A 23,229-nucleotide genomic window follows, 5' to 3' on the forward strand; every position below is an offset into this window, starting at 1 on the left:
ATAGGTTCTCCTTGGCCATTTACAGGCTGTAACTGACTGCTTACTTATATTTCAGAATTCTTCTATAACATAGAGTGTGTTAAAGGGCAACAACTTTAGTCTAAATTTTACAACTATTCTGCCATTTGTCAGACATTTTATTTCTATGGTCAGATTATTAAATACTGTTATAACTGTGTCAAGTGCATATCATTCTTCTTTCTAGTGTGTCTCTATTACTCACAAACTACAACGGAGTGTTGACAAGAAAATTTGATTGATTAATGCATGTACTGTGAGGCTGTAGTTATTGTATTGTACTGTTTTATGGATCCTCTTCATTACTTTTGTACGTAGATACAAACTGATATTGGACAAGTCAGTATTACAAGAAGATGAGATGAGACAACATGGATTAATGTGATGATTGTAATCTGTGTATTGATTACAAATATACAGGAATTTACATACAAAAAAGCTCCAAGGAAATTGTTACTTACACACAGTTAGACTCAGTCTTTTTAAATCAAACTGTGATTAAACCTCAAGAAAGATAAATGGGTAGGTACTCTTAATAAGTAATAGCTTATCTTTCTCACTGCATCATGTGATCATTTATTTATTTTTGAGTTTCATGGATCCTTGATATGAGTGTATTGCTAGGGTGTAGAATGTGTCAGATTATTACAGTAATAAACATATTTAAATTGTCATGAGGCTTACAAACTAAATCGTATATAAACAGATACGTGAGGTTCAAGTGTTTAAACAACAACACTGATCATAGTAGTAATAATGATTACACAGACAAATTATAGTCCTACACTCTAATACACATTCTGTCATCAACTGACATCCTAATGCTATCAAGTCAGTACTTATAGGAATGCTTAAAATTAAATACATTGTACTAATTGTTACACATTGTCAAAAAATTCCTGTAAAGAATAAAAAGAATTATTCAAAAGATAAAGTTTCAGCTTTTTTTAAATTTCTTCATATCCCCAATAATTGATTTAAGATTAAATGGAAGTTTATTGTATACTTTTATGCTTGGATAATGTACTCCTTTCTGTACCATGCTGAGATTTTTTTATATCTTCGTGAAGACCATGTTTACTTCTTCTATCATGATAATGATATTCACTGTTTTGTAAATTGTATGATTATTATTCATAAAGCACATTAGTGAAAAAAATGTACTGAGATGGTATGTCAAGGATCCCACACTGTTTGATTAAGTTTCTGTAAGAACTTCTACGGTGTCCTCTAGCCATAATTTTGATGACTCTTTTCTCATGACTGGTTACCATGAAATATGATGTCATAAGTGAATGTAAATATCCTAGCTATGCAGCTTTGTTTCCTACTCACAACCAGATGAAACTGAGTGACTGGCAAATGCTGTTGAATTCAGTCTTTTACATAGGTCATTGATGTGAACTGATAAGGTTATACTGTTGTCTATGTGTAATCCCAGGAATCTGGAAGGCTCAACTCCCAATATTTCTTTGTAACCACATGTTATTTAAATATTTTCCTGTTTTTTATTTGTTGTTCGAAACTGAATGAACTGAGTCTTATTAACATTGAATGACAGACCATCTGAAGTGAAACAATATAGAGCTTCTTTGAATACAGTGGTTGCAATGTTCTCTAGACTTCAGTTGGGTGTTCTGTCAATCATAATGGTTGTGTCATTAGCAAACAGGGTGAAGTGTGCTTTTTGTGTCATACAACATGGCAGATCATTGATAAAGATGAGGAAAAGTGAGGGACCAACCACTGAGCTCTGTGGCACCCCACATTTTACTGTACTTCAGTCAGAGCAGGTAGGTTCTAACGTGCCATTGCACAATTGTTCAGTACTACCTTCTGTCATCTAGATATGACTCGAGCAACATCCTTACTTTAACACTTAATCCATAGTGCTCATCATTTTTAAGTAAAATTTTGTGATCTACACAGTCAAATGCTTTAGAGAGATCATGCAAGATTCCAACTGGTGACATTTTATTGTTTCAGGATTCAGGGAGTTGGTTGACGAATGAGAAAATGGTGTATTTCGTTGAAGTACTCTTTTGGAATCCAAATTTTATTTTTATTAAGATGAGCCATGATTGTCCTGAACATCTGTTTCTCTAGGATTTTAGAGACTTGTTAACAATGAAACTGGCTGCTAGTTGCAAACATCAGGTTTATCACCTTTTTTAACGGTGGTTTCACAATTGCATATTTGAGTCTGTTAGGGACAGTACCTTGATTTATGGACTCATTAAATAGGTGACAGAGAACTTTAAAAATGAATTTGCAGCATTGCTTCAGTACTTTGGTGGCTATATTATCCATACCAGTGAAATTTTTATTACCCTCTTAGTCTCTTCAGTTGTAATATAGGGTACATGCATCTGAGTGATTTTGTTTTGCACTGCTTTTTTTAGGGGGTCCATAGCTTCAATCCTAGATCCTTTACAACCAATTTGATCCACTACTGAGAAAAAAGAGAGAGAGAGAGAAAGGTAACAGGTTGTTGAAGATACTGGCAACTATATCACCTTAATCCACCATGCCTCCATCATGACTCATGACACAGTTTGATACTGTCACTTAATTTTTCCTGTCTCCCTTTTGACCACTATCTAAATACTTTTTATTTTATTATTTGAATTGTTAACTTCAGATTTAATAAAAATGCTCCTGGATTTTTAATGACACTCTTTTGGACGCTACAGTATAATTTGCATGTTGTCCTTAGTGTAAGTTAGTTTAAGTTAGATTAAGTAATAGTGTGTAAGCCTAGGGACCGATGACCTCAGCAGTTTGGTCCCATAGGATCTTACCACAATTTTTTTTACAATTTGCAGTGCTCCCTATCTTGAGGTTTGTTAGAATTTCTGAATGAGACATAAAGCAATCTCTTTGTTTTTCAGGACGTTTTGATTCCCTTAGTGAGGCATTGTTTCTTGCAATCATTCAGATTTGTGTTTTCTGTAATTCTCTTGAGAAATACTGCTTCAAAAATGGTAACAAATTCATTCAGGAATATGTTAAATTTATCGTTGACATCTTTAGCCTGTGTCCAATTCCAACTGCTTCAAATGTCTGCTGAAGGTTTCCAGATTCTCACTATTGATTAGTCTAAAAGCGCTATTGGTAAAACCACTCCTGTCAGCTGTGTTTACAAAATGCATTTTGAACAACTGCCCATCGTTTGTGGAAAGGCCATTTAAGATTTGTGTTATGCATATGTTATTAATTCAGTTATTATCAACAAAAATATTGTCAATCAGACTCATGCAGTTTAATCACCCTTGTGGGAAAGTTAACAACTGCCCTTAGGTTAATAGAGCTGATTAAATTCTCAAAATCTGTTCTATCATTATTACAGGTAAGGAAATTTACATTAAAAATGACAAGTATGATTATTTCTTTGTTTTTTGAGAACAAGCAAGTTAAAAGTGATTCTACACTCCTGGAAATTGAAATAAGAACACCGTGAATTCATTGTCCCAGGAAGGGGAAACTTTATTGACACATTCCTGGGGTCAGATACATCACATGATCACACTGACAGAACCACAGGCACATAGACACAGGCAACAGAGCATGCACAATGTCGGCACTAGTACAGTGTATATCCACCTTTCGCAGCAATGCAGGCTGCTATTCTCCCATGGAGACGATCGTAGAGATGCTGGATGTAGTCCTGTGGAACGGCTTGCCATGCCATTTCCACCTGGCGCCTCAGTTGGACCAGCGTTCGTGCTGGACGTGCAGACCGCGTGAGACGACGCTTCATCCAGTCCCAAACATGCTCATTGGGGGACAGATCTGGAGATCTTGCTGGCCAGGGTAGTTGACTTACACCTTCTAGAGCACGTTGGGTGGCACGGGATACATGCGGACGTGCATTGTCCTGTTGGAACAGCAAGTTCCCTTGCCGGTCTAGGAATGGTAGAACGATGGGTTCGATGACGGTTTGGATGTACCGTGCACTATTCAGTGTCCCCTCGACGATCACCAGTGGTGTACGGCCAGTGTAGGAGATCGCTCCCCACACCATGATGCTGGGTGTTGGCCCTGTGTGCCTCGGTCGTATGCAGTCCTGATTGTGGCGCTCACCTGCACCGCGCCAAACACGCATACGACCATCATTGGCACCAAGGCAGAAGCGACTCTCATCGCTGAAGACGACAAGTCTCCATTCGTCCCTCCATTCACGCCTGTCGCGACACCACTGGAGGCGGGCTGCACGATGTTGGGGCGTGAGCGGAAGACGGCCTAACGGTGTGCGGGACCGTAGCCCAGCTTCATGGAGATGGTTGCGAATGGTCCTCGTCGATACCCCAGGAGCAACAGTGTCCCTAATTTGCTGGGAAGTGGCGGTGCGGTCCCCTACGGCACTGCGTAGGATCCTACGGTCTTGGCGTGCATCCGTGCGTCGCTGCGGTCCGGTCCCAGGTCGACGGGCATGTGCACCTTCCGCCGACCACTGGCGACAACATCGATGTACTGTGGAGACCTCACGCCCCACGTGTTGAGCAATTTGGCGGTACGTCCAGCCGGCCTCCCGCATGCCCACTATATGTCCTCGCTCAAAGTCCGTCAACTGCACATACGGTTCACGTCCACGCTGTCGCGGCATGCTACCAGTGTTAAAGACTGCGATGGAGCTCCGTATGCCACGGCAAACTGGCTGACACTGACGGCGGCGGTGCACAAATGCTGCGCAGCTAGCGCCATTCGACGGCCAACACCGCGGTTCCTGGTGTGTCCGCTGTGCCATGCGTGTGATCATTGCTTGTACAGCCCTCTCGCAGTGTCCGGAGCAAGTATGGTGGGTCTGACACACCGGTGTCAATGTGTTCTTTTTTCCATTTCCAGGAGTGTATTTGCTTGACGATTATACTAAGCTTTCCCGAAGGTGCTCTGTAAACAGTAATCACATAAACAGACAGAGTATTAATGTGGGTTTGAATGTAACAAGCCTCAAAATGTTGATCAACATAATAGCTTTTTACATTTACAGACTTGTACACTATATTATTTTTAATATACATTATTACCCCACCTTTATCCATTGTGTTTCTAGTATGATAAGCTGCTAGGTTGTACTTATATAGTTGCACCATTTCAGTCCTTTCTGTCAAATGATGTTCAGTAAAACATAATATGTGGACATTGTTTATTACATCAGTGTCATTAACGCAAACAGACAGCTGGTCCAGTTTGTTTCTGAGACCCATTATATTCTGATGAAAAATACAAAGTTTGTCATTTCCTAAACTCTTTTTCTGATGTCACTGTTTCATTTTAAATCGAAATTAGAGATTATAGGCAGTGTATCTGTAGATTTTTGACTTAAATTAGTCCTGAAACTGAGGCTAAGTACCAAAAATTCTGTAGAATTGTATGTTTCCTAGTTCTTACATCATCATCTCTTTTTGCACAGAAGACACAAATATACACTACAACATCATACTCTGCTTGTGAATTTACATCAATTAATCTAGTTTAAAAAGTGTATAATTTTAGCGGTGTGTCTGTGACAATAGTTTACAACTGCAGCTTTTTATGTAAATATAGTTACAATTTATAAAACATCATGATGAAAATGTGTTGTATGATATTCTAGTTCTTTATGCTGACAAATATTTATTTCTATTGTTAGAACATCTACTGAGGATGTTTTTTGTGTACAAATCCTTGAATTTTGCAATCTGTTTTTACTGTTTCACACTTAACACAATTTACACAGACTTGCAACTATCACTATTTATTAAAATAATAATGTATACATTTAGATTTTAATCTGATAAGTATTCATTTACTCTACAATAACACTTCTGCAGTAGGTAGGTATGAACAGTTGCTTTAAATGCTGAGAAACTTTTGATCATTTTGATGTCACAAGTTAGTTTGTCATACCGCGTTTGCAGCTTAGACAGTCTATTTTGTTTCAGTGTTGTATTCGAATACGGGCATGTGTATCATTGTTTCTTCTTGTGTTATATGAGTGAATACCCTGGTTTCCAACAAGTTCGTTACTATCTTCTAAGGTTTTCCTTATAAAAAGTATTACTTGCAAAATATATAAATGAGGCAATGGAAGGGCTTGAAGATTTTTGAATAAAGGCTTGCTCAAGGTCCTGGGAGCTGCCCTTTCCATGACACACACAATCGTCTTTTGGGCTGTTGAACAACTTCTTCTAGAACTCAGTGTTCCTCAGAAGATTATACCATATCACAGTAGGGATTCTGCTTTGGCAAATTATAGATTTTTTATTGTTTGCTTTGGTGTGCAGCTTGAAAGAATTTTTGTGCACTAACAGATGGTGTTCAGTTTATTAGTTATATATTTTGTATATTTGACCCATCTCAGATGCTCCTGGATCCATATTCCAAGAAACTTTGTAGCATTTGGAGAATAATCCTACAGGTAGGGCTAATGGGTATTCTATACTGTGTTTAGATTCATAGTAACTATCTTTTGGATATTTGTTATTAGATTGTTTGCAGAGGACCCATTTGTAATGTCTTAGGTGCATTTTTTATTTCATTCTACACCTCTTTTTCACTCATTTCTTCGACTAACACATTTTCTTCATCAGAAAATATAATATACTTGTGATGTGGGCTGGGTGGTTCCATATCACATACATAGGGCAAAAACAAAACTGGTCCTAGACTGGAGCATTGTGGTACACCCTATTTAATACACATTTTTTCTGACTGACAGGTATTCATGTTATTCCCTTCTGGGAGCGTAAGTTCAGCTATTTGCTCTCTATTTTGTAGATAAGATTTTAACCATGCATGACCTTGCTCCATAACACACACATTCTAGTTTGGTAAGCAAGATGTTGTGGTTTATGACAGCAAATGCCTTTGAGAGGTGTAGAAAAATTGCAGCAATATGCTCTTTATTTTCAATTGTATTTAAAGCTTTATTCAGGAATGTGAAGATGACAGTGTCAGTAGACCTGGATTTACAAAAACCATGCTGAGAGTCTCAGAAACAGTTATTTTTTTGTATAAAGTTTATTTATCTCTTACAGTAGATCTTCTCCATTAATTTGGAAAACCCAGGTAGGAGTGATACGGGCCGTAAGTGAATATATCTGCATTTATCCCTTTCCTGCAGAGGGGATTTACTTTGGCTGTTTTCAATATTTTTGGGAATACATCCTCTGAGAACAAGCAGTTGCAGATGTCGAGAAGAGACTTGACCACAAATGGAGCACATTTCTTTATAATAAAGTCACGTATATTGCATACACCAAAGGAGTGTTTTGCTTTGAGTTCCTTAATAATGTCTGGCATTTCCTCCTCACTGGTCGGGTATAGGAAGAAAGTTTTATTGTTTGTCCTACATCTGAACTGATTCATTCCTGGACATTGTGAGTTTAGCTGTATAATATTTTCTGCTACCTTTGTGAGGTATTAATTAATTTATTTTTTTAGATTTTTTTTGGAGTGTGGAGTCATCAATATGATGGCTTTTGCAAACATCAAGTACAGTTACAAACATACAATACATTTAGATCTTAGCCTTACAGTTAGTAATTAAACAGTAAATTGATGCCTGTCAAAATACATTACTTCTTACACATATTAATACAGCCAATTATTTTTTATACATTATTTTACAACTCTTAAATTTAACCATTTAAAATTCATTGAGTGAATAGAGACACTTTTCAATTAAGAATTCTTTTAGTTTTGATTTGAATTGCTTTTTATTACTGTTTTTCATGGACTCTGGCAGTTTATTATACCATATCAGTCCATTAGTACATGGGCTCTGGTCCGTCATTTTTAATCTTGTTCTTTATTGGTAGTAATTCTCTTTGGACCTGGTGTTGTGGTAATGTATATCACTACATTTGGTTACTTCAGTTTTCTGTAATTCTCTTTGGACCTGGTGTTGTGGTAATGTATATCACTACATTTAGTTACTTCAGTTTTCTGTGAGACAAAAAAAGTAATTATTTATAGAGATGCAAAGAGTATATGGTGAAGTATTTGGTTGGTCTGAAAACATCATGGAAAAAGTCTTTATAGCCTAGTCCACATATAATCCTTAACCATCTTTTTTGTAGCAATAGTACTCTGTTAATGGGAATGTACTACTCAGGAAGAGAAGTAAAAGGAACGAATGAAGTATGAATGATTGTGACAAAGGGATTGGCTAAATGTGTGGAATATGTAGACTATGAAAATGACCGGGTTATTTGTGTAAGGCTGAAAGGAGCACAAAAATATTTACTGATTGTCCAGGTGTATATGTCAACTTCAGAACATGATGACCAAATTGTAGAGGAAATGTACAATGTAATAGAGAGAATAATGGACAAAGATAAAAAATGCTGCAAAACAGTAATGGGAGACTTGAATGCCATTGTGGGGAAGGGGAAAGAGGGAAACATAGTAGACAGTCATGGTCTTGGAAAGAGAAAAGATAGAGGTGAATGGCTAATTGACTTCTGCAGGGAAAGGCAGCTGATAGCAGCAAACACATGGTTCAAGAACCACAAAAGGAGGATCTACACTTGGAAATCACCAGGGGATAAATACAGAAACAAAATCGATTTTATACTGGTAGAAGAAAGATACAGGAATGGAATCAAGAAGGTGCACACTTTACCAGGTGCAGATATTAATACTGACCACAACTTACTTATGGCAGAAATAAAAATTAGAATGAAAAAACTGAAGAAGGTGACCATGGTGAAGGAAAGGGATCTAGAGAAGATAAGATCCAACAAAGAACAAATTACAGAAATGCTGTCATGTGAGTTTCTAAACACATTACGAGACAAAGAACCACCTGGTAATGTCAACGAGTACTGGAATATGCTGAAAGAAGGAATCATTAAAGAAGGACAGCAGAATACAGGATATGTAAAAGGGAAAAGGTCAAAAAACCATGGGTCACACAAGAAATGATTTCCAAGATGGAGGAGAGAAGAAAATTTAAAAACAAGAACATTGAAGTTGCAAGAAAGATATACCAAAGGTCAAATAATGAACTGCAAAGAGAAACAGAGCAGGCTAGGAAAAAATGGCTAAAGAGGAATGTGATGCAATTTCAGAACTGGACAGGAAGGGAAGATATAACTTACTATACAACAGAGTAAAGACTATGACATGGGAACAAAACAGAGCAGGAAGTACTACTATGGAAATTTTGAGTAAAGATGAAGAGGTAGTGTAGAAAGATTGTGACGATGTCCTTCAGAGATGGGAAGGATATGTAAAAGAGCTATATGACACAAATCGCAAACCAGAAACTCTGGAACTTGAATCACACAACAGTGTAAGTGATGATGAGAAAGGACCAACCATCATAATGGAAGAAGTAAAGTCTGCCATAGCTGCAATGAAAAATAGCAATGCGGTAGGTACAGATACGATACTGGGAGAAATATTAAAATGCTCGAACCAAGATGGAATAAGAGAAATATTGAGGTTATGTAACAAAATACACTCCTGGAAATTGAAATAAGAACACCGTGAATTCATTGTCCCAGGAGGGGGAAACTTTATTGACACATTCCTGGGGTCAGATACATCACATGATCACACTGACAGAACCACAGGCACATAGACACAGGCAACAGAGCATGCACAATGTCGGCACTAGTACAGTGTATATCCACCTTTCGCAGCAATGCAGGCTGCTATTCTCCCATGGAGACGATCGTAGAGATGCTGGATGTAGTCCTGTGGAACGGCTTGCCATGCCATTTCCACCTGGCGCCTCAGTTGGACCAGCGTTCGTGCTGGACGTGCAGACCGCGTGAGACGACGCTTCATCCAGTCCCAAACATGCTCAATGGGGGACAGATCCGGAGATCCTGCTGGCCAGGGTAGTTGACTTACACCTTCTAGAGCACGTTGGGTGGCACAGGATACATGAGGATGTGCATTGTCCTGTTGGAACAGCAAGTTCCCTTGCCGGTCTAGGAATGGTAGAACGATGGGTTCGATGACGGTTTGGATGTACCGTGCACTATTCAGTGTCCCCTCGACGATCACCAGTGGTGTACGGCCAGTGTAGGAGATCGCTCCCCATACCATGATGCCGGGTGTTGGCCCTGTGTGCCTCGGTCGTATGCAGTCCTGATTGTGGCGCTCACCTGCACGGCGCCAAACACGCATACGACCATCATTGGCACCAAGGCAGAAGCGACTCTCATCGCTGAAGACGACACGTCTCCATTCGTCCCTCCATTCACGCCTGTCGCGACACCACTGGAGGCGGGCTGCACGATGTTGGGGCGTGGGCGGAAGACGGCCTAACGGTGTGCTGGACCGTAGCCCAGCTTCATGGAGACGGTTGCGAATGGTCCTCGCCGATACCCCAGGAGCAACAGTGTCCCTAATTTGCTGGGAAGTGGCGGTGCGGTCCCCTACGGCACTGCGTAGGATCCTACGCTCTTGGCGTGCATCCGTGCGTTGCTGCGGTCCGGTCCCAGGTCGACGGGCACGTGCACCTTCCGCCGACCACTGGCGACAACATCGATGTACTGTGGAGACCTCATGCCCCACGTGTTGAGCAATTCGGCGGTACGTCCAGCCGGCCTCCCGCATGCCCACTATACGCCCTCGCTCAAAGTCCGTCAACTGCGCATACGGTTCACGTCCACGCTGTCGCGGCATGCTACCAGTGTTAAAGACTGCGATGGAGCTCCGTATGCCACGGCAAACTGGCTGACACTGACAGCGGCGGTGCACAAATGCTGCACAGCTAGCGCCATTCGACAGCCAACACCGCGGTTCCTGGTGTGTCCGCTGTGCCGTGCGTGTGATCATTGCTTGTACAGCCCTCTCGCAGTGTCCGGAGCAAGTATGGTGGGTCTGACACACCGGTGTCAATGTGTTCTTTTTTCCATTTCCAGGAGTGTATATGACAGTGGTGAATGCCCTGATGACTTTCTGACAACAGTAATGATTTCATTACTGAAAAAACAAGGAACCAAGAAATGCAGTGAGCACAGGACAATCAGCCTCATTTCGCACGCAGCCAAAGTGATGTTAATAATAATTAATACACAACTTGAAAAAGTAATGGAGGAGAATCTTGGTGAGGAGCAGTTTGACTTTAGATGGAAGATGGGCACCAGAGATGCAATAGGACTCCTATGAATCTTGGGAGAAAGGTTTATTGAAAAAGGAAGAGACCTATATATGTGCTTCATCGATCTAGAAAAGGCATTTGACAATGTGGTTTGGGGCAAGCTGGCGACTATAATGAGGGAAAGGAGAGTGGACTTGAAAACCAGAAGACGTGTAAACTTATTATATCTTAATCAAAAAGCCTCAGTTAAAGCGAGAGGAGAAAGTACAAACTGGATCAGACTAGGAAAAGGAGTAAGACAAGGATACTGTCTATCACCTACTCTTTTCAACCTCTACTTGGAAAATATGATTGACAAATGCTCATTAGATGACAAAGGAGTAGAAATTGGAAGAAGAAGAGTAGGGTGTTTGAGGTTTGCTGATGACATGGTCCTTCTAGCCACAGGGGAAAAAGAATTACAGGATTTGGTAGACACCATTGAAGCTAACGGAAAAAAATATGGAATGAAAATTAACAAAAAGAAAGCAAAAGTATTGGCACTAGGAGGAAATAAAGAAATAAAAATTGTGCTGAATGGAGAAATACTAGAACAGGTGCAAAATTTTAAGTATCTTGGAAGCAGGATAGACACCAACTGGAAGTGCACCACAGAAATTAAAACAAGGATAGCAATGGCAAAAGAGGCATTTTATAAGAAAAGGAGAATTTTCTGCAGTGGTTTGGACAGAGAACTCAGGAAGAGACTCATAAAATGTCTTGAATAGAGTGTTCTTCTATATGGCACTGAAACATGGACTTTGAGGAAGAAGGACAGGGAAAGGCTGGAGGCTTTTGAGATGTAGACAAGGCAGAGGGTGGAAATAATAAGTTAGATGGACAGAGTAAAAAATGAATAGGTACTGAGAAGAGTGGGAGAGAAAAGACAGTTACTAGATGTAATAAAAAGAAGAAAAAGAAATTGGATTGGGCATGTATTAAGAAAGAATGAAGGACTGCTAAAAACAGTTTTAGAAGGTTATGTAGAGGGGAAAAGGAAGCGAGGAAGGAAGAGATTACAGATACTTCCTTAAGAAGGAAGCAATGGATCGCAGAAAATGGAGAGGCAAAGGACCTCCTGATATAGCAGAAAACTGATAATGATGAATGTGAATGTCTGTAGCACAACCTCATATTTCTATACAGTAGCTAAGATGGGGATAGATTGTCCTATAATACACAGTTATAAGCATGTGGTTCAGCACCATTTTGGACAGCTGGCTAAGAAGATACAGCCCATTGCTGACTTTTTTACATACAGCATTAATGTGGCTAATCCACTGGAGGTTTGAGTCCAGATGGACCCCTAGAAATTTACACTCATTTGCTTCCTCTGCCACTATGCTGCATACCTCATTTACACTAGAGTGGTGTGAGTTGCCAGTTGTAAATATTAGCATCTGGGATTTATTTACATTGACCTTTAATCCTTGTGCATGAAAATTTCAGTTCCTGACGATCTTTACGATGAAATAAAATGGAGGTGTAATTTAGAATGTGCAAGTCAATTGAGTATATACAATGTCATTAATATATGCCAAAAAGAAGAAAGGTCCAAGAACTGAGCCTTGAGGGACTCCCTGTGTCACTGTTTAACTTATGGATTTAAAGGTTAAGATCCTATTGTCAATTTGATGTATAAGTTTGGTTACAGTTTCTGATTCAACAGATAGTTGAATAGAAGTTTCACTGCCACATCACTGATATTGTATGCCTGCAGTTTTCTTATGAGAAGCCCATGGTTTACTGAGTCAAAAGCTTTGCTCAGGTCAAGGAATATTCCAGCTGTGTGCATAGCCCGTTCCATATTGCTATAAACTTCATGAATGAAACTGGTAACACCAGTGGCTGTACTTACGTCTTTCCTAAACCCATGCTGTGGTTTGGTAAGCATTTTGTGTCTTGTGATAGGATAACTGTTTCAAATATTTTACTGAAGGTAGGGATTCGTGATATCAGTCTATAATTTTCTGGGCTCTGCCAATACAGTTGAGCTTTCTGAGAGGTTAAGATTTTGGAATTCTGGATGTTCTGCTATTGTTTCCCTTCTTACAATTTTCCACATGGCTTTTACTTTATTTTCAGAACTTTTTAGGTAACTGTCATTAGCTACTGTTTTTGTCTGTTTTACGACCCTGCCAAAGATTTTCTTGTAGGATTTGCAATACTTATCAAATTCTTGATATGTCTTCTATTTGGAAATTTTGTGTAGTAACCTTTTTTTTGTTTACAGATATCTGTATTACAGTGGTAATCCTATTACTTTTTACATTTCCTTTTTGTATTTTCTTCTTTTTATAGGGAAAACATAGATCAAAGTAATAAGCAAAGTTGTTAATAAAGCTACAGAACTTGCCATCAATCTTAGGATGTTTACATATTTGTTCCCAGTTTTCTTTGCTCAAGTAGTGGTGGAAGTAATTTGTATTGTCATCACTGTAACACCTGCTGGTGTTTATTATACAGTTTTGTGAGTTAAGTTAATTTTCTAAGTGAAGAGAGAGTTTTTGTGCTAAGTGGTCCCCAAAGCCTGTGTCCAGTGTTTCTGTTAAATAGTTCATTTGCACATTAATGAATATCTGGTCAACTGTCAAGGCCGATGTTTTTGTGACACACGTCAATGTTTTTATGTATCTTGGAAGTTGAAGGTGGAAAGGAGGCTCTGTAAATCTGTTCTTTGTTTTGATTCTTTTGGAAAGTCTGTATTGAAATTAACACTCTTCTGTTATTGTGCATTAGTTTGTTGAGCACTGATTCTAAGCTTTTTAGAAAGTCATTAATGTCACCTATTGGTGCTCTGAACAAACAAATTACTATCATTCTTACATCTAATATTTCAACTCTTGACATCTCTGCATCTTTATCTTTAACTATTTCTTTAGGGAAATATTTTGTTTCAAAATGTATATTTTTTCTTACAACTATTACCATGTTTGTAATTTTTTCGAACAGAAAAGACCACCTTGCATGTACTCTGGAAAATCCACCATCAGAAGCTTTTTCTCATCAAGCCACTGTTCTGTTAGACATAACAATGATGTATTTTTTAATTCATTTAATTCATTTACTAATAGTTCTTGAGTATCATCTACTTTACTTGGTAATGACTACACATTCTGGTGAAATACAACCAAATTTGAAATTGATTTTGAACTTTGAAACTTACTTTTGTATAGTCTTTTCGAACAGAGATGGCACCCATATAACAGTACCTAAATTTTTAATTTTGTTACTTAACATATTACATTCACACATATACCACTTACGTTGTTTACTTCTCATTCCTCCTGCTTCTGATTTTTAAAAAATCATTCAAACTGGGAGGCAGCACTATTTTCCTCTTGCATATAACATTTGACCCTGTTTATTCTACTTTCAATGTCTTCTCTCCTTTTGCTGGTATTGCTGTAGGTGATGCTGAAACTCTATCTTTTGTAATTTCTGTTGATGGTTAGACTGATGTAGATGGCTGCTCAGCTGTTACTGTAGGGACTGAGACAGATGCTCCTTCTGTCATTGTAGCTTCCATTACTGTTCTAGTTGCTGATATGTTTATTGATGGTGAGCCTGTTTTTTCTGAATCTGTTGGTGTTGATGGCATACCTGCAGCTGAAGTTGTTGGTTCTCTATCTGGAGTCTTCCTTTTCATTGACTGCTGGATATAAGCATTTTTTCAGTTATCGTTCTAGGTGGTGATGTAACTGGTAACAGTAAGTCTACATTTTCAGATCCTCTTAGTGTAGATAGTGTACCTATAGTTGATGTTGCACATTCATGATCTTGAGCTTTCCACTCTAGCTGTTCTGGTATAGCAGTTCTATGTACTTTTTCTTTCACTGTCACATATTCCAGAATGTTCTTGGCTATCAGTTCTTTACTTTTACAATTTAGATGAAACCAATTGCTTAAACAGGTTTTTTTTAAAAATATACATATGTACACCTAATGCTTACTTTCTCTCATGTAATGAATGTCTTTTGGTTAAGTGAGGAGCTACCTTAGAATATTGTATTTCAGTGAATGAAAATAATAACTTACTTATTTTTTGTTCCCAAATTCGACAAATGCACTTATAGCAAAAGTAGCTGGACTTAAACTTTTTTTTTTTTTTCAGATCTACCACATGGCTACAAACTGTGACTGTAACTGAGTGTGTGGTTCCGTTACACTGTGGTACTCTACCAGTCATTCCAAGTGCAGGTAGTTGGTTAGTTTACTGTGACACCACTGATGTAACTACCAGTTTCACAGATTTTTGGGATCTGGCAATACTTTCAACACATGTTTTGGGTGAGACCTCCTCAAGTGTGTACTCTTTCCATTTAATGAGAATAAACACATTTTCACCCAGTATCTTTAGACAGTAAGACTGCCCTCCTTGCTCTTTCTGTGGGATAGATGTTTACACTGTCCAATGGTCCACCCAAACCACTGAGGATCTTTTATTTTCCCTCCTTGTGAAATTAATGGGATTAACTGAAATATTCAACACTGTTTCACTAAATCTCAACCAAACTGTCCCCTTCCAACCTAACCTATATTTCAGGCTACAGCACATATCACTATACCACAACAACTTACATTTAAAAACTGAAATAGATGCAAAAAATTACAGTATCAGTGTTCTGGTCTCTTTCTGTTTGCACAAGTACGAGGCACGTTTTTTAAGTAAGTACTGTTTTGAAATTTAAAAAAAAAAAAAAAATAAATAATAAAATAAAAAAAACGTATTAAGATATCTCAATAATTTTATTTTTACATGAAAGCCTGTACCTTAATCTATGTGCTGATACCATTACAGTCTGATACTTCCTTGTTTATGTTGTGTACTGAGTGTTTAAGATGCGTCCGATAATAGTGAGTCCTGCCGACTGTGAAGTACGGGCTGTTATAAGAATTCTTAGTGCTAAAGGCCTAAAAGCGATCGATATTCATCGTGAGATCTGTGCAGTTTACGGAGAAAACATTATGAGAGATGGAATGGTAAGAAAGTGGGTGAGAGCATTTAAAATGGCTACACAAATGTGCATGATGAACAATGGAGTGGGCGTCCTTCTGTCGTTAATGAATGTTTGGTGCAGGAAGTGGACAATAAGGTGAGAGAAAACAGATGCTTTACGATTTCCTCCTTGCGGGATGATTTTCCTAATGTTTCTCGTAGTGTTTTGTATGGCATTGTGACTGAGCACTTGAATTACCGAAAATTTTATGCACATTGGGTACCGAAAATGTTGACAGATGTGCACAAAACCAAACGTTTAGACAATGCATTGACATTCCTTGAGCGGTACCACAACAACGGTGCTGATTTCTTAAGCCAAAATGTTACAGCCGATGAAACATGATTGGCCTACGTCACACCAGAATCAAAGCAACAGTCCATGGAAGTTGAGCAAGGGCATCGTTTTCCTGCAAGACAATGCCCGTCCGCATGTGGTGAATCAGACCAAAGATCTCATCACATCTTTTTGATGGGAAACTCTATATTATCCTCCCTACAGCCCCGATCTTGTGACCAGTGACTACCATCTGTTCCTGCACTTGAAGAAACACCTGGGCGGTGAGCGTCTTCAAGACAATGACGAAGTCAAAACAGTGGTGATGCAGTGGTTAATGAGTCATGCGGCAGACTTTTATGAGGAGGGTATTCAAAAACTGGTACAACATTATGACAAGTACCTCAATATTGACGGAAATTACCTAGAAAAGTAGATTAAGGTACAGGCTCTCATGCAAAAATAAAATTATTGAGATATCTTAGCACATCTTCTTTTAATTTCAAAATGGTACTTACTTAAAAAAACACACCTCGTATGATGTCACATGCCCCATCATCATCACGTGGTGGGCTGAAGCCAACATATGGTATCAGTGGGTTCAGTTGCCACAGTTAATGGATGCTATTTATTTCCCAAGAGCAGCTAGGAGAAGAAAGGCTGCCCTGACAGAGTCCTGCTTATCTACAGAAGCTGGATTCAGTTGAGATGTTGGAGGTGCCGCAGACGTTCCTTGCTTGCAACTGATTTGCCTCTCAGCAGACAAATTCTTTTGGCACATTGCATATTTTGGGGTTGAGGGATTTCATAGGGGTTTACACTGTCCCACAGTCCCAGCTGTTAAGCCACCTAAATACCACACAGTTGTTATGGTAATAGAAGACTGGTGTCATGTACTAATCTCTCTAAAACTGGAATACAGTGAAAACTGGCCAAATTCTCTGAAGTGAATGACTGAATGAGGTGATTGAATGTGTGAGATGAAAATTTGTCTTATTCTTCTAATGTTTATACTATTCTACAGACCAAAACTTTCAAATCCTCCTCTTCAATACTGCCCAAACAGACTTTAAACTGGTGTAATTGTAGTGGTGTTTTTAACTAATTGGGAATGTTCAATGCAAACTATTCTTTATCAGTTTCGGCCATATATATTGTGTCTTTTCTGCTGTGAACAACATCAAAAAATGTCAACTATTCCACATTGCTACAGTTCACTTTTCTGTAGGCCTGTGGGAAGAGACATTGCAATTTCATTATCTTTGCTGATATTTCTTCATGTATTTTTGGCACTATTATTCTTAAAATTGTTTATTTTGATCTCATTATGTAATCCAAAAATACTTCATGTTTATGTCTTTATGCAACCTGATTTGTGAGACTTACTGTGTTCAAATGGCTTTTTCCAGGCTGTTGGTACAAAACAGTGCCACCTTCTGAGAATACTGGACTTACAGACTTCTATGCCCATGAAATTTAAAAAACTCATTGCAGATAACAAGTAAGCAACCACTATCTAACTCAGCTTAGGGCTTTCTTGTTTCAGCTGTTCGAATAAATTCTCTTGCTTCATTTTATCTCCTTTCTGACCAATTCTATTGTGGATTTTTTGTATTTAAGTTTGTCATTATGCTGGATGTATCGAACTGTGGAATGCGTTTTGCAGATTGAGTGTTAAATTATTTCTGACACAACATCTCTGATAATAACTTTCTGACTCTTCACTGGGCTTTTCACATTTTGGATCTCTTATTGTCTCTTTGATGAAGCAACACTGTTAATGTTAGCACTACGCTGAATGACATTCCTGACAGCTTGTTATATTTCCATATTTCTGAATCAATTTGATGTATTTATTATATAACACTAATATTTCCACGCTTTTATTAAAGTGCAAATGATGAGATAGAAATTTCAAATAATCAAATTCATTCTCTCTCTCTCTCTCTGTTTTTAATGTAGGCCTGAAGAATGGGAATAATGTTAGTGCAATTCTTTTACATGAGATGAAACCAAAATTCTATTTTGAAGTTAGTGGCTGAAATCAGTTCTTAATATAATCTCTTCAAAGTAGTGATGGCCAGAATCAAGAACTTCAAGGAACAAGGAATCAAGACGTCTGTTCTTGAGAACCAAAAATAACTGAACATGGGTACCTACTACAGGCATTTGCAAGAGGGGGCACTAGCCATTCCATGGAATCCGGAGTGCAGAATTTTTATTCATTAAAAATTTTTCATACACTTCTAGAGGTGAATGGCTAACCATCAGTTCTCTGAGATATAAGTCTTTTGTGTCATCTATGAAATTTAGTTCTTGTGGCATGGCATGTAGTGAAACTGATCAACTCATTTATATAAAGAATGGCAATTTTAGAGTCTTGTATGAATGAGTGTTGGCAACTGAGAGCATGTCTGTGATTTTAATATGCTGGTAATATAGCCCCCGCTACCTAGCAACTCCTTGTGCATATGGTGTGATGCCAAGTGAGTCTCTGCTTGTGTTGGCATTGTGCGCCCAAAAACCCCTCTACTACCTGTGTTGAAATTGTTTTAAAACTATGAGATATTATTCTTTTGTTGTGAAAATGGTTATAAGGTACTAGTTACACATAAACACTAGAAAATGACTAGATACTATGTAACAAATTAAATACTTCCTTAAGATATTCCAAGGACAGTGTAATGTGATTGGAATTGCCCAAATACCTGCATTAGTGTAAGAGAAAACAAACTTTTCCATTTTGGGAATTAGTGTTCATCATCAATAATTATAACTGTCAAGCTTTAACTCACCAGTGATTTCAGTGTCAACTGATACATGGAGAGGTCGTGTAGCACCCACTCATTTTCTTGTTCAACAGACTCTTCTCTAGTGACATCACTTTGTACAGTGCTTCCTGCTTCAGGTGTTGTCATATTAGGCCCAGACATATTAGCTGTTAACCTGCTTGGTTGAGTTCCGGCAACTGTTGCCCTTCCTGAACTAGACCCAGTGGCTGATGGAATCCTTAGGTTTGATTGGGCAGCTGTTGCTGAAGTCCTGCTTGGACTACTTTCAGTGGCTGATGGTCTTCTTGTGGTAGATCTGACATCTGTTGCCCCACTTTGGCTAGATTCAAGATCTGTTGCCCTCGATGTGCTAGACATGGTGTCTGTTGCTCTCCCTGTGTTAAATACACTTGGACTGAATCTGGCGTCTGTTGACCTACTCCGCTGCGATATCGCTTCTGTTGTCATACTTGGGCTAGGTACAGAATAGGTTAGTCTCACTGGGCTAGATCCAACATCTGTTTCAATGTTTGTGATAGATGTGGCATATGTTCCCATCTTTGGGGTAGGTGTGGCCTCTGTTCCTGATGGGTTAGTTACTGTGACTACTGTTCTCCATGGAGCATATGCATCTGCAGGTGTCGGAGTGAAATCAGGCTCAATAGCTGATGTAGAATCAGTAATCGTAACCCAACTCGAGTCAGCTCCAGGGACTGCTGATCTCCTTGGTGTAGAGCCATCTACTTTTGCCTGGCTTACGTCAGTTCCAACAGCTGTTGACCTTCTTGGACGTGATTCAGCACCTGTTGTCCTCCTTGGGGTAGATTCAGCGCCTGTTCGTGATGTACGGTCAGTTCCAACGGCTATTGTCCTCCTTGGGGCAGATCTATCAGTTGATGTCCTCCTTGGAGTAGACTGAGTGACTGTTGGGGTAGATACAATAGGTGTTGCCCGACTTACATCAGTTCCAGCGTCTGGTGCCCTACTCGGATGAGAGATGTCTGCTATTGTCCCACTTGGGATAATTTCAGGATATGTTACTCTCCTTGGAATAGATCCAGCATCTGTTTCCTTCCCTGTGCTAGGTCCCTCATACGTTACCCTCCTTTGGGTAGATTCAGCTCCTGTTACCGAACTTTGGCCAGATCCAGTGGCCTGTGACGTTGTGATAGACTCAGTGACTGTTGCCCGACTTGAATCAGGTCCAGTAGTTGTTGATTTTCTTGGGGTAGATTGAGCTTCTTTTGCAGGACTTTGACCAGATTCTGTGGCTTCTGACGTTGTGATAGACTCAGTGACTACTGCCTGACTTGAATCAGGTGTAGCAGTTGTTGATTTTCTTGGGGTGGATTTAGTTTCTATCACAGAACTATCAGATTCAGCGTCTTTTGACGTTCCAGCGTCTGGTTCCATACTTGGGCTAGTTTGAAGCGACAATGAACAAATAGACGACCTGAAAGATGGGATTCAGCAACCCTGCAAAACGATTTCCTGCAAGCCAGTCGTAAATTTGAATTTATAGAGTATACATGCGACAGCTATGTCTATGTAATGAGGTGGCCTGTTTCAGCGGCAACAAAGTATGCCCCCTGAGTGGCGATGAAATTACAAAAGACGTGTAATTGTCATGGATATGATCCAAAGAGAACTTATCCCTGGCAGAGATGCTATATAAAAAATATAGACGCAAATGCACCCTTTGCTCTTTACTTTTATTCACATGTGACGATTCTTAACTATGGCTTAACACATACCACCCACTGGTGATAACACAGTTTATCCCTGTGTAAGATTTTTTTATTGGTAAACGTCTGACAGTAACATTTGTAGAAAAAGATGTATTTAATGTTGACTATGAAAGTAGTTGTCAGGACTCTCACTAACAATTTTTTTGTTTGCAAAGCATCGGATTATAGCGTTCATCATTTTAAATTCTGACGTATTTGCTTGAAAAATGTGAGTTAAAGGGCGATATTGTCGTTAAACATTTACAGTTGACACACGAATAGTGGTCAGGCAGTACGTAGCTACGTTCTCTCACTACTACGAAGCTTGTAGTGCCATTACATTGTGTTCCATTTGTTGATTTCCTTATAGCTTGGAAATGTTTACGCGAGTTGTATTCATTTCGAGTAAATTAGGTTAATGATTTCGCTGATACTTAAGGTAGCTTTTTGCATCCAAATGAACGCCATTCACGACTTATTTCGTTAGAAAGTGAGCTGGCGACACCAGCTTGTCTTTTTATAAAATGTGTATGAAGCATACTATACATCGGGTCCTGCAAAATGCAGGGAGTTTCAAGAATATCTGGACGAGCCATAAGATTTGAGTGGATGGATCATATGGACGAAAACCATAGAAACATAGGGCCTATGTTCTGTTCTCAATGATTTGTAGGTTACAGCTATTTCAGACAGCCCCAGGAACGCGAAATCTACAAGCAAAACTGGCAGATCGTCACTAGTTGTGGCTTATTACTATAATTAATTTTCGCGAAATGTACAAGCAAAACTGGCAGATCGTCACTAGTTGTGGCTTATTACTATAATTCATTTTCGTTATTATCTTGCTTTCAAAGATACAGCTGTCATATAAACATCCTTGTCATACTGCAGCAACAAGACGACTGCTGCCTATAGTGGCGCAAGGAATTTTAACTCCTTCATGTGGCAGTGTGTGAGATGTGCGACAGACGTTGATTCGTTCGCGAGTTGATAGTTCGAGTTCCATAAATAGCTTGATTAAACTCATTACGTCAAAGATATCTCTTTTCCTGCGCCATTACGTCCGAAGTAGTGTCCTGAGGGCTGATACATCGATCCGCATGTTTCTGACAATTTTGGAAAGCATTACTGAAGTCGTACTTTATTAGAGTGTTCAGTATCCTCTGCCAGTCCACCCGAGTCTCTTCCGCTGTATCAAATCTTCGCTCCTTCAACCTGATTTCACCTCGAGGAAGAGGAAGAAATCATGCTAGCGAAGTCCTGTGAATATGGCAGGTGGGAAACAATTATTGTTATCTTGTTTGTCATCAATAATTCCCGAATAAAAGGGACGTATTCGGTCGTGCATTGTCATGATAGAGTACTCAGCCATTCCTACCGTATGTCGCAGCAGTGGACCTTCTTCCTCCCTCAATGTTACATGTTTGCACCACATCTAAATGCATCAGGACCGTATTAAGGGATAAATTGTTTCATGGGGATGTAACAGGGTGAAAAGGTGAAGTAGGGGGTAGATGCATGAGGGAAAGTATGTCGTCAGATTATGGTTGTAAATTTCCCTTCTTTGTAGGTCTGCAAAATGAAGAGCGAGCAGGCGAGTCCCCACTCTCGCTCTATCACTTCGTCACAAGAAGTAACTGCAGCTTGTTTCAAAAAGTTATACCGACCCTTCCATAGTTCGCCTTATGAATCACTGGCACGTTAATGCTAAATGGAATACAGATTAGATTAGATTAGTACTTGTCCCATAGATCATCAATACGACACTTCGTGATGATGTGGAACGTGTCAGCTTAATAAAAGGTGTCTATACAAGATAGTACATTACACAAAATATTACATGACACTTAATATATTTTTATGGTGGGGGTTGGGGAAATTACCCACTTACTATATCCAAAAATTCATCTAATGAGTAGAAGGAGTTGTCATTAAATTCTTTTAATTTCCTTTTAAATGCTATATGGCTATCTGTCAGACTTTTGATGCTATTAGGTAAGTGACCAAAGACTTTGTGGCAGCATAATTTGCCCCCTTCTGAGCCAAAGTTAGATTTAACCTTGAGTAGTGAAGATCATCCTTTCTCCTAGTGTTGTAGCCATGTACACTGCTATTACTTTTGAATTCGTTCGGATTGTTAATAACAAATTTCATAAGTGAATATATATATATATATATATATATATATATATATATATATATATATATATATATATATATATTGTGAGGCTACAGTGAAGATTTCTAGCTCTTTAAATAAGTGTTTGCAGGATGATCTTGGATGAGCTCCAGCAAGTATTCTGATTACACGCTTTTGCGCAATGAACACTCTTTTACTCAATGATGAGTTACCC

The 23,229-nt window shown here is 39.0% G+C and overlaps 1 protein-coding gene across 1 annotated transcript; it reads right to left on the reverse strand.

Annotated features, from left to right (window-relative positions):
• Window positions 1-19,163: 19,163 nt before the first annotated feature.
• On the reverse strand, window positions 19,164-20,561 carry LOC126235242 (mucin-5AC-like). Its single transcript, XM_049943973.1, has one exon. The coding sequence runs from the start codon at window positions 20,559-20,561 to the stop codon at window positions 19,164-19,166; it is 1,398 nt and encodes a 465-aa protein (XP_049799930.1).
• Between the last annotated feature and the right edge of the window lie 2,668 nt (window positions 20,562-23,229).

This window comes from Schistocerca nitens, chromosome 2 (assembly GCF_023898315.1).
Source record: "Schistocerca nitens isolate TAMUIC-IGC-003100 chromosome 2, iqSchNite1.1, whole genome shotgun sequence".
NCBI lineage: Eukaryota > Metazoa > Arthropoda > Insecta > Orthoptera > Acrididae > Schistocerca > Schistocerca nitens.